Genomic DNA, 11793 nt, shown 5'->3' with positions numbered 1-11793 from the left:
GCTATTGGCGGCAGAAGGCGGTCTCGTAGCATACCAGAGTTGGAAGGGACCTCGGAGGTCTTCTAGTCTAACCCATTCATTTAGGTATCTCTCTCCTTTCTCTGTTCATAAACAGAGGCTGATGCTTGCAGTGTTATTTGACTTATATGCCACTTGATTTCAAAACCAACTCTGGGGTGGGGGGGCCCTCACAATGTTAACAACAAACACAGTTTCAAAAAAAAAAAAAAAAAACCCAAAAATGACAATAAAATAGTGAATGGCTGGAGTCTACCTTGTTAAAAACAGAGTCCCCTAAATTCAGCGAAGAGCGCGTGGGAGAGCGAACGTCCCGATTCAGGATTCCGAAAAGGGGGTTGCTATATGGAAAACCCAGGATGTCCCGTTGCTAATTGAAAGGTTTGTTAAGCGAGTCGCGCTTACAAATACACTGTTAAAAACGAAACGGCTAAGAAACAGGGGCCATTTGTGACACGGCACCTGCCCTGCACAACAGCCATCTTTCCAAAGTTGTGCATCACTCACAAAGTTTGAAAATCTGGCTGGGTGTGAAATTCACATCGAATATTATCTATTTGTTGGAAAGTTGTGCCATTCTTTCCCTCTTTTCTTGCTACGCACAATTTTTAGGGTCCCACCACGGAACCCAGAATCTGGTGGAACCGAGAGTCCTTCCGATTATCAACGAATCAACGGAGAGATTTTAAATTCTAACACCTGACTTGACTCATTTCGGATTCTTCCCTTTGCAAATGAAAAAGGCAAAGAGGAATCCCAGGAATGTCACGGAGCCGACGATCATTAGCGCCAATTGAAGGAGCTGCAGCAACTTGATCTTGTTGGTCACTTTCGATCGGAAAAATTCTGCTTTCTCATCGCTGATAATCGCCGACTGGAGAAAATGAAAGAAAATGAGAGAAAAAAGGAAAGAAGGAAGGAAGGAAGGAAAGGAAGGAAGGAAAGAAAGAGGGAGGGAGGGGAGGGAGGGAAGGAAGGAAAGAGAAAGAAAAAGAAAAAGGAAGGAAGGAAAAAAGGAAGGAAGAAAAAGAAAGAAGAAGGAAGGAAGGAAAGGAAGAAAGAAAGGGAGGGAGGGAAGGAAGGAAAGGAATGAAGAAAGAGAGAAAGAAAGAAGAAAGAAAGGAAAGAGGAGGGAGAGAGGGAAAGAGGAAGGAAAGGAAGGAAAGAAAGGGAGGGAAGGAAGGAAGGAAGGAAAAAGAAAGAGAGGGAGGGAGGGAAAGAAGGAAGGAAAGGAAGGAAGGGAAGAAAGGAAGGAAAAAAGGAAGAAAGAAAGAAAAAGGAAGGAAGGAAGAGGGAGAGAAAGAAGGAAGGAAAGAAAGAAAGGGGAGGGAGGGAAGGAAGGAAAGGAAGGAAGGAAGAAAAAAAGAAAGAAAGAAAGAAAGAAAGAAAAAAAGAAAGAAAGAAAGAAAGAAAGAAAGATAGATAGATTAGCATTTTTCAACATCATTTCAGCTGAACAATTCAGCCTGAATACCCAGCAAGGCTCTTCTCTATGCCCAAATCAGTGCTACCTTGCAATTTGCACAATTTTGCATAAAACGGTGTGCCCAGGGAAGAAGATTATTGCAAGTAACAAACTGATCCCATCACCAGACTGTATATATACAAGGTTTCACCGATTAACGGTTCTAACTGCCCGGAAGTTTCTCTTTTAGTTCTAGGTTGCTTCTCTCCTTGATGAGTTTCCATCCGTTGCTTCTCGTCCTGCCTTCAGGGGCTTCAGAAAATAAGTGGACCCCCTCCTCTTCTTCTTCTTTGGGGCAGCCCCTCAAATACTGGAATACTGCTGCCCTTCTCTTCTCTAGATTGGCCCTGCCCAAATCCCGCAACCCTTCTTCTCTTCGTCCCTCCCCGGGGATCATTTCCAGGCCTCCTTTGCGGATTCTTTGCGGATTCACAATCCACAGGGACCCCAATTGGGTTCGAAGAGCCAAACTCAACAGGAAGGCTGACAACACCCCCCCCCCCAAGAAAAAAAACCCACTCACCTCATTCAGCCACAAAATAGGAAAGTAAAAGTGATGTTTGACGTTTCTTAGCGCGCTGCAGAAAACGAAAAAAAAAAAGAAAGAAATCAACAAGATTAGAAGAAGCTGGTTCGGTGACGTCATATCGTCACCGCTACCGGCTCGGCGGAACCGGGCGGAACCGGGAGGGGGTTCAACCTTTCTGGGCCAACCTTTCTCCAATGGCTCCAATGAAACTTACGTGATTTTTAGATTGGGTCTCACCAATAAATTCACCTGCAACCTTTTGGCAAAGGTCAAGGTTAACCCCGTGATCTGAAAAAAAACAAACAAACAAATACTTTGAATTTTGCCAATTTTGAATCGTCAAGGATTAGCAGCATTAAAGAGCTACAGATAATTCTCCTTCAACGGTACAATCTGCACTCCGCTTACCGGTTCCACATCAAGAAACGTGCTATGTTCTTTCTTATTGGGTTCCAACCCCTTCACATATTTAAATTCTCTCTGATCTACATTCAGGAAATGGGGCGACGAGAGGTAGACTGGTTTCCCTGTGGAAATAAAATTAAATTAAATTAAAAAAAAGGCAAAGGAGCACAGTTGGCAAACGTGTCAGAATATTCATGACCGGGAAGACATAGTAACAAAGTCAGCCAACTGGGAGCCGAGACAGACTGTAGTCTTAGTCTGCAGCTTCTGAGTCTGTGCAGAGAAGAGACACGGAAACCAGTGTGTGCGTTAAGCTCTCTGCTGTACTCTGTGCAGAGAACATGTCCGCTGATCTGAGATGAAGAATCAACTGTCGGTACTGTAAATATACTTTATGTGTTGTTATGAATAGAAAGAGGTCAATGAACCCAGCTGATTCGGTTTATCTGCGTGCGCTTCTGGATTGGATTTGTGCAAGAAACTCTGACAAAACGGGATCGTCAAATGCCGTTCTGTTCCAGACGCTGGATGGAAATCTGCAGAATATAAGGTGCCCCATGATAATGTCCAGAGTTGGGCTTCATGTAATTTACCTACTGGTTCACCGAACACCGAAAACGTGCGCGGGACTTGCACACATGTACACAGCTTAGAAAACGTGGCTAAATAGGACGGCATAGTGCCGGGGCAGGTAGGCGGCCCGCCCGCAGGTCGCTACTACCGGTCTGAACCGGCTGAATCCCACCTCCGATTTAATGTCACACATAATGTCCAATCTGCGTCGGTCAGCGGAACCAGGGGTTTCTGTCTTCCGAACTTTCGGTCTCCCGTTGGATCCCAGGGCACTTCCCTCTAATGTGCTCTGGGTTCCTTTGTATGTGGATATTTATACAAAGAAGTCGGAAGGGACCTCATAGGTCATCTATTCCAACCTTCTCCCCAAGCAGGAGACATTTCAGACTTAAGACCATTTTTTCACGGTTATGACCTTTGCAGCATTCCCAATCAAAATTCGGACATTTGGCAACTGATTCCTATTTACGACGGTCGCAGAGTTCCCGAGGGGGGGCGGGCTGGGTGGAGGGTATCACGCGATCCCTTCTGGCGACCTTCGACGGGGAAGCCGGATTCGTTGGACAACCCTGTCACTAATTGAACAAACTGCAGGGAGACCCTTAACCAGTGGGGACAAAACTTCACTTCACGACCATCTCATTTAGCGACGGAATGGTTGCGCTCGGTTTTGGGCATAAGACGAGGGCCGCCTGTATTGTATTCCCTATCCCGGTGCCCCCTTGGCTCCCGGGCATAGAATCCCCATCAGCTCTGGGTCCAAACAAGGTTTCTTCCTCCTTATTTCCCCCCCCCCGCCCTTTCCGTCGTATTTTGGGTTACCTTGTTTGCAGGTGCTGATATCCAGGAACCCACTCACGGAACAGTTATAGGTTATCTCCCAATCGGTGCAGAAACAGATATTATCAGGATTGGTGACGGAGGAAGCAGAAGACGAAGGAGGGATAGTGAAGCGATACAGTGGGATGTCCTTCACTGTCACATCCTTTTGGAATGTTGCAAAGACGGACCTGCGAGACGCGAAAATAATAGGCGTTAATGGTATAACCGAGTTGGAAGGGACCTTGGAGGTCTTCTAGTCCAACCCCCCGCTCAAGCAGAAGACCCTAGGCCATTTCAATCAATCAATCAGTCAATCAATCAATCAATCAATCAATCAGAATAGAGCTGGAAGGGATCTCTGAGGTCTTCTAGTCTAACCCCCTGATTGAGCAGGAGACCATATGCCATTTCAATCAATCAATCAATCAATCAATCAATCAATCAATCAATCAGAATAGAGTTGGAAGGGACCCTGGAGGTCTTCTAGTCCAACCCCCTGCTTAAGCAGAAGACCCTAGGCCATTTCAATCAATCAATCAATCAATCAGAATAGAGCCAGAAGGGACCTTGGAGGTCTTCTAGTCCAACCTCGTGCTCAGCCAACCTCCTCTTAAAAACCTCCAGTGTTGGAGCATCCTCAACTTCCCTCACTTAGCAACAGAAATTCGCTCTTGCGGCCATAGGTTGAGGTCTCCCTGGGTGCCTGAAGCAAAGGAATGACAACCCCCTCCCCACCATTTGTTCAAGATCGTTTACCTGCAAACATCCGAGGAAAAGAAATAAAGCTTTTCGCTCTTTTGGACAAAAGGGTGGAACGAAGTCGCATCTGTGAGTTACAATGAGAGCATCTCGTGAGTTTGCGAGCCTGACTATGGGTTTCAAAAAATACAGAATGACAGTATCGGAAGGGACCTTGGAGGTCTTCTAGTCCAACCCCTTGATTAGACAGGAAACCCTAGACCATTTCAGAAAAACGGGGTTCCAATCTCTTCTTAAAAACTTCCAGATTCCTCCCTCCCTCCCTCCCTCCCTCTTTCTTTCTTCATTCATTCATTCATTCATTCATCCATTCATTTGATGTGTCAAGGTGGAAATCTTTAGGAGTTTAGCACCTGGATTTCAGTTCCAACCTTAAATATTTTTAATGCCAAAGGAAAGAAGCAGTGGCACTATTTTATTCTTTCTTTCTTTCTTTCTTTCTTTCTTTCTTTCTTTCTTTCTTTCTTTCTTTCTTTCTTTCTCTTTCTTTTTTCTTTTTCTTTCTTTCTTTTTCTTTCTTTCTCTTTCTTTCTTTCTCTTTCTTTCTTCCCTCCCTCAATTCATTCATTCATCCATTCATTTGATGTGTCAAGGTGGAAATCTTTAGGAGTTTAGCACCTGGATTTCAGTTCCAACCTTAAATATTTTTAATGCCAAAGGAAAGAAGCAGTGGCACTATTTTATTCTTTCTTTCTTTCTTTCTTTCTTTCTTTCTTTCTTTCTTTCTTTCTTTCTTTCTTTCTTTCTTTCTCTTTCTTTTTTCTTTTTCTTTCTTTCTTTCTCTTTCTTTCTCTTTCTTTCTTTCTCTTTCTTTCTTCCCTCCCTCATTCATTCATTCATTCATTCATTTGATGCATTGATGTGGGAATCTTTAGGAGTTTAGCACCTGGACTTCAGTTCCAACCTTAAATATTTTTAATGCATGCTGCCAAAGGAAAGAAGCTGTGGCTTTCTTTCTCTTTTTCTTTCTTTCTTTCTTTCTTTCTTTCTTTCTTTCTTTCTTTCTTTCTTTCTTTCTTTCTTTCTTTCTCTTTCTCTCTCTTTCTCTTTCTTTCTTTCTTTCTCTTTCTCTTTCTTTCTCTTCCTTCCCTCCCTCCCTCCCTCCCTCCCTCCCTCATTCATTCATTCATTCATTCATTTGATGCGTTGATGCGGGAATTTCAGCATGTGTATTTTTAACGCCTGCCGAGATTTATACAGTGTGGGTTCTGCACAGAAATCCAGAGCTGTTCCACTGACATACTTACCAGTGCCGTTCACCATATTACAATAACTTGTCCAGTATTGGAGGGTCCTTTGAAAAAGAAAAAAAAAAAAAAGGAAAAGAGAAAAATAACATGCAACCAACGTGGCAAGAAAAGTGATAAAATGGGGGCAAAACTCGCTTAACAACTGTCTCACTTAGCAACATAAATTCTGGGGCCCACTGTCGTCGTACGTCGAGGACCGCCTGTACCATATGACAACCAGCACATCTCCCTAGGCTTAGAATATTTTGCACCGACGCTAGGAAATTTAAGAACGGAGATGCTGCAAGTGTTCAAGAAAAAAGAACAGGCCCGCTAAATTAAACTCTCAATTTTGAAGGAAAAAAAATACAGCTACATTTCCCCAAATATATTATACCTGCTATTATTAAAAGTGACGATAGTTCCTTTCTTGTTTATATCATCTTTGCCACTATAAATCCGGTAAGGGCCATCAAAAGTTCCGTTGTACTAGAATAAGAGAAAGAGAGAAAAACAAAAAGTTAATTTTTGCGACAAGCAGTTTTGATCATCAAAACGATTTTTTCCCCCCCTTTTTTAAGGTTTAAAAATTTGTAGTGCCAAATCACTGTTATGTTTAACATTTTTTATTTTCTGATTTTTACCCAGCATGTCCATGTACCTAGGACACGGAGACCTTTCCTTTTAGCTAAAAATTCAAACATGGAAATCGTCGCAGTTCAGGAAATAAAAAAAAAATATTTGAAGATGTCCTGAGTCAGCTTCAAAAAGAAAAAAAGAAAAAAAAAAGGCATCCGTGTCTTTTTCAAAATAAACCAAAAAAAGGCAACTGGGTCTTTTTCAAAATATCCAACAGGTTCTCCCTGAAAACCTGTTGGATAACCATATTCCCTTCTCTTATTTCTATCACTTTTTCTAGCTTTTAATCATATCACCTTTTGTTAAGAGACTTTTTCTTTCTTTCCTATTTAACTTCTAACCATGTCACCTACCTAAAAAAAGAAGAAAAAAGGAAAAGAGAGAGAGAGAAAAGGGAAAGAAAATCAGAACATTTTTAAAAAAATCATCTATCCATCGTCTCTTGCCCGCTTCAATACTTCAATTGCTATGCTTTTTTTCTTTTCTTGACTTGCCTTCCGAATTCCTCTCTTAAATCTTTGTCTCTGTCTCTATCTGCTTCTTGGATATTCAATCTGCTTAGCTTTTGAGATCAGCCGCACTCAGATTGGTATATCATCCAACGGAATAAGGAGATTATTTTTAAACCCCTATCAAAATCCCATTTTTTTTGCTATGACTTTTATTCCTAACATCCAATGGAATAGAATAATATCAGCAAGGCTTCTTATCTAGAATACTTTTCTTAAAATCACATCACCGGTAATTAATATTTTCCCCCTTCTGAGTTCCTACTTACAGGATAGAATACTCCAACAACTCTATCAATTTTTATAATTGGGAGTTTTTTCAAGAAAGGATCTTCATAGCCCCAAAGTATTTCTTTCACAGTTCTAGTCTGGAGGAAATTTGATTTTGACGATTTCATCCAGATATTCATCAAGGTTTGAAGAAATCCGTTTTTAAACAAAGCCGGTGCAGCCTGCAGTAAATATGAAATATGCCTGTAACTCACAGGTGAAATCCAGCCGGTTCTCACCGATTTGCCCGAACCGTTAGTAAATTCCTTAGGCAGTTCGGAGAACCGGTTAAAAATAAAGTGCAGGAGAGGTTCTCTCTCTCCCTCCCTCCCTCTCTCTCTCTTCCCCCTTTCCCTCTCTCTCCCTTCAGTTAATAGCTCCACTTAACAGTTGCAGCTGGAATGCGGCCGATACACGCTGAATCAAGTCAATAAAGAACAGAAACTGACATCAATGTCAGTTTAATTTATTAATCCATCAATGGGATTAATCTCTTCCCTTCAGGAAGAAGGACAAGATTACAAACATTTTCATCATAAAGAGTATTAAATGACACTTCAGTGATCCGCTGATACTCCTTGGAGTTTCCCCAAGACCTTTTATAGCTGCTGCAGTGTTGGCTACTTCTAGTTTCTTCCTGGGGGAAAAGATACAGGAGGGGACAATGATGGAGCTTGAGATATTAGATTTTTAATTGTCTAATGGGTTTTAGTTGTGAGTTTTTTTTTTAAATTTTCGGCCAAAATGTATAATTCTTTTAAATTTTTAAACTTTGTATTGAAATGTTTTTTACTTGGCTGCGCACCGCCCTGAGTCCAGTAGGAGAAGGGCGCGGTATGCAAATATAAATAAAATAAAAAATAAATGCAGCCTGTGAATTTAAGGGATGTGTGGTCCAGCCAGCTGCATGGCTTCTGCTGTGAAGCACCCAATTTAGAACATAGAGAACATAGAATAACAGAGTTGGAAGGGTTAATGGATTTTGGCAGCACGCCCAGGATTTCAATTAGCCTGAGCAGCTGCTCTTAATTTCTCTCCCAGCTGCTGTGTTTGCTTTGGGGTTGACTTTTTTGAAAAAGAGGAATGGCTGTTTTAAGTTTTCTGCATTGTTTTAGTGGTTCCTGGCACTGTCCTTTTGGGGTGTGCTTCCCTCGCTCTTTTGGAAAGCCTCTATTCTATTGGGTGATTGGGAAATTAGGAAATTTCTCCTTAGTGTGATAGTTTGTTTCTGAGCTCTCTTGGGACTCTGTGAGGGTCCTGCTTGTTGCAGGGGCCATTCTGTGTGGAGTCCAGCTGCTTTGGCATTGTGTGTGAGTCAGTTGTGCAGCTTTTGTGTTATTTTCAAGGGTGATAGTTTGTTTCTGAGCTCTCTTGGGACTCTGTGAGGTTCCTGCTTGTTCCAGGGGCCATTTTGTGTGGAGTCCAGCTGCTTTTACATTGTGTGTGAGTCAGTTGTGCAGCTTTTGTGTTATTTTTGTGTCAAGTGTGATAGTTTGTTTCTGAGCTCTGTTGTGACTCTGTGAGGTTCCTGCTTGTTCCAGGGGCCATTCTGTGTGAAGTCCAGCTCCTTTGGCATTGTGTGTGAGTCAGTTGTGCAGCTTTTGTGTTATTTTCAAGTGTGATAGTTTGTTTCTGAGCTCTCTTGTGACTCTGTGAGGTTCCTGCTTGTTGCAGAGGCCATTCTGTGTGAAGTCCAGCTGCCTTGGCATTGTGTGTGAGTCAGTTGTGCAGCTTTTGTGTTATTTTCAAGTGTGGTAGTTTGTTTCTGAGCTCTCTTGGGACTCTGTGAGGTTCCTGCTTGTTGCAGGGGCCATTCTGTGTGGAGTCCAGCTGCTTTGGCATTGTGTGTGAGTCAGTTGTGCAGCTTTTGTGTTATTTTCAAGGGTGATAGTTTGTTTCTGAGCTCTCTTGGGACTCTGTGAGGTTCCTGCTTGTTGCAGAGGCCATTCTGTGTGAAGTCCAGCTGCCTTGGCATTGTGTGTGAGTCAGTTGTGCAGCTTTTGTGTTATTTTCAAGTGTGATAGTTTGTTTCTGAGCTCTCTTGTGACTCTGTGAGGTTCCTGCTTGTTGCAGAGGCCATTCTGTGTGAAGTCCAGCTGCCTTGGCATTGTGTGTGAGTCAGTTGTGCAGCTTTTGTGTTATTTTCAAGGGTGATAGTTTGTTTCTGAGCTCTCTTGGGACTCTGTGAGGTTCCTGCTTGTTGCAGAGGCCATTCTGTGTGGAGTCCAGCTGCTTTGGCATTGTGTGTGAGTCAGTTGTGCAGCTTTTGTGTTATTTTCAAGTGTGGTAGTTTGTTTCTGAGCTCTCTTGTGACTCTGTGAGGTTCCTGCTTGTTGCAGAGGCCATTCTGTGTGAAGTCCAGCTGCCTTGGCATTGTGTGTGAGTCAGTTGTGCAGCTTTTGTGTTATTTTCAAGGGTGATAGTTTGTTTCTGAGCTCTCTTGTGACTCTGTGAGGTTCCTGCTTGTTGCAGAGGCCATTCTGTGTGAAGTCCAGCTGCCTTGGCATTGTGTGTGAGTCAGTTGTGCAGCTTTTGTGTTATTTTCAAGTGTGGTAGTTTGTTTCTGAGCTCTCTTGGGACTCTGTGAGGTTCCTGCTTGTTGCAGAGGCCATTCTGTGTGAAGTCCAGCTGCTTTTACATTGTGTGTGAGTCAGTTGTGCAGCTTTTGTGTTATTTTCAAGTGTGGTAGTTTGTTTCTGAGCTCTCTTGGGACTCTGTGAGGTTCCTGCTTGTTGCAGAGGCCATTTTGTGTGGAGTCCAGCTGCTTTTACATTGTGTGTGAGTCAGTTGTGCAGCTTTTGTGTTATTTTTGTGTCAAGTGTGATAGTTTGTTTCTGAGCTCTCTTGTGACTCTGTGAGGGTCCTGCTTGTTGCAGGGGCCATTCTGTGTGGAGTCCAGCTGCTTTGGCATTGTGTGTGAGTCAGTTGTGCAGCCACACCCATCCAGTCACATGCCCGAAAAAGGCACGCCCGCCTGGACACATGACCACCAAGCTATGACCACAGAACAGGTAGGTAAAGTTTTTGAATTTTACCACTGCTATAAACTTATATTTTGGACACAGGGACGCAAATCAATGCAAACAGGCTTGAATTACCACATTACAAAAAAAAATTCCAAACTTTTCCAAAGTTGAGACTATGGAAAAAATGCAAGGAAGAGCTACTAGAATGATTAAAAGGCTTGGAGGCTAAAACATAGGATTGGGGGATTTGGGTATAGCCAATCTAGAGAAAAGATGGACTAGGGGGGACATGATAGCAATATTCCAGTATTTGAGGGGCTGCCCCAAAGAAGAGTAGGGGGTCAACTTATTTTCCAAAGAAGGCAGGACCAGAAGCAACTGATGGAAACTCATCAAGGAAAGAAGCAACTTGGAATTAAGGAGAAACTTCCTAACAGTGAGAACAATTAACCAGTGGAACAGCTGGCTACCAGAAGTTGTGGGTGCTCCATCATCACTGGAGGCTTTTAAGAAAAGACTGGACAGTCACTTCTCTGAAATGGTCTAGGGTCTGTCCCCTGCTTGAGCAGCGGGTTGGACTAGAAGACCTCCAGGGGTCCCTTCTAGCTCTATTCTGATTGATGGATGGATGGATGGATTGATTGATTGATTGATTGATTTGGTCTAGGGTCCCCTGCTTGAGCAGAGGGTTGGACTAGAAGACCTCCAAGGGTCCCTTCTAGCTCTATTCTGATTGATGGATGGATGGATGGATTGATTTGGTCTAGGGTCCCCTGCTTGAGCAGGGGGTTGGACTAGAAGACCTCTAGGGGTCCCTTCCAGCTCTATTCTGATTGATGGACGGATTGATTGATTGACTGATTGATTGATTGATTTGGTCTAGGGTCTCCTGCTTGAGCAGGGGGTTGGACTAGAAGACCTCCAAGGTCCCTTCCAGCACTATTCTGATAATTGTTATTACATTATTCCAAAGCCTTGAGACAACCCAAACCCAATATTTGACTTTTTTTAATGATTACAGTTTCATATTCAGATGTCAGAAATCTTACGGGGTGGGGGTGGGGGGGCTTGCTTACCACAATAGCAAGGTTGAGGGTGGTGAATGTATCGTTTTCCGGCCCGACCGACTTATCGGGTTGAAAAATGATAATATTTGGCTGGAGGTAAGACAGGGTGGCATCTTCGTGTTCCATGATGTTTTCTTTGGGAAGATAGCGCATCCTTGAAGAAAAAGAAATCCAATTTATTTATTTATTTATTTCATTCAATTTGTATACCCGCCCTTCTCCTAGCGGACTCAGGGCGGTGCACAGCCAGAGCTAAAACACATACCAATACAAAATTTAAAATTATTAAAAGAATTACAAAACTTTGGCCCAAATTTAAAACAATTCGAATTAAAACCCATGGACAATTTAAAAGCTAAAAAACTAAAAAAGACTAAAAAGACTAAAAAAACGGGGGGTGGGGGTGTTTCACGCCAGCCCTGCTTGATGGAAAAGAAAAGTTTTCAGGGCAAGGCCGAAAGACCCGGAGATCCGATATCCTTCGTTAATTGTTAAACGTTGAAAAAAATTAATCAGCGGAACGCCTTGCCACCAGAAGTTGT

At 42.8% G+C, this 11793-nt stretch overlaps 1 protein-coding gene across 1 annotated transcript in view; it reads right to left on the bottom strand.

Annotated features, from left to right (window-relative positions):
- Positions 1 to 590: 590 nt before the first annotated feature.
- LOC117656608 (platelet glycoprotein 4-like) overlaps positions 591 to 11793 on the bottom strand; it is a 15721-nt gene continuing 4518 nt past the window's right edge. Inside the window, exons 4-13 of the mRNA XM_034404789.3 lie at positions 11261 to 11405; positions 7218 to 7400; positions 6198 to 6289; positions 5819 to 5865; positions 4569 to 4638; positions 3813 to 4000; positions 2421 to 2539; positions 2227 to 2300; positions 2007 to 2061; positions 591 to 892 (exon numbers count right to left, since the gene is read on the bottom strand). Of these exons, the coding sequence (XP_034260680.2) occupies positions 728 to 892; positions 2007 to 2061; positions 2227 to 2300; positions 2421 to 2539; positions 3813 to 4000; positions 4569 to 4638; positions 5819 to 5865; positions 6198 to 6289; positions 7218 to 7400; positions 11261 to 11405 (1138 nt within the window). The 3' untranslated portion in view covers positions 591 to 727. The remainder of the gene's footprint in view (positions 893 to 2006; positions 2062 to 2226; positions 2301 to 2420; positions 2540 to 3812; positions 4001 to 4568; positions 4639 to 5818; positions 5866 to 6197; positions 6290 to 7217; positions 7401 to 11260; positions 11406 to 11793) is intronic.

The sequence above is a fragment of the Pantherophis guttatus genome, chromosome 15 (genome assembly GCF_059756535.1).
Source record: "Pantherophis guttatus breed Tessera chromosome 15, ASM5975653v1, whole genome shotgun sequence".
Taxonomy (NCBI): domain Eukaryota; kingdom Metazoa; phylum Chordata; class Lepidosauria; order Squamata; family Colubridae; genus Pantherophis; species Pantherophis guttatus.
The sequence above is the reverse complement of the archived record's forward strand: the minus strand, read 5'-3'. Positions and strand labels throughout refer to the sequence as shown.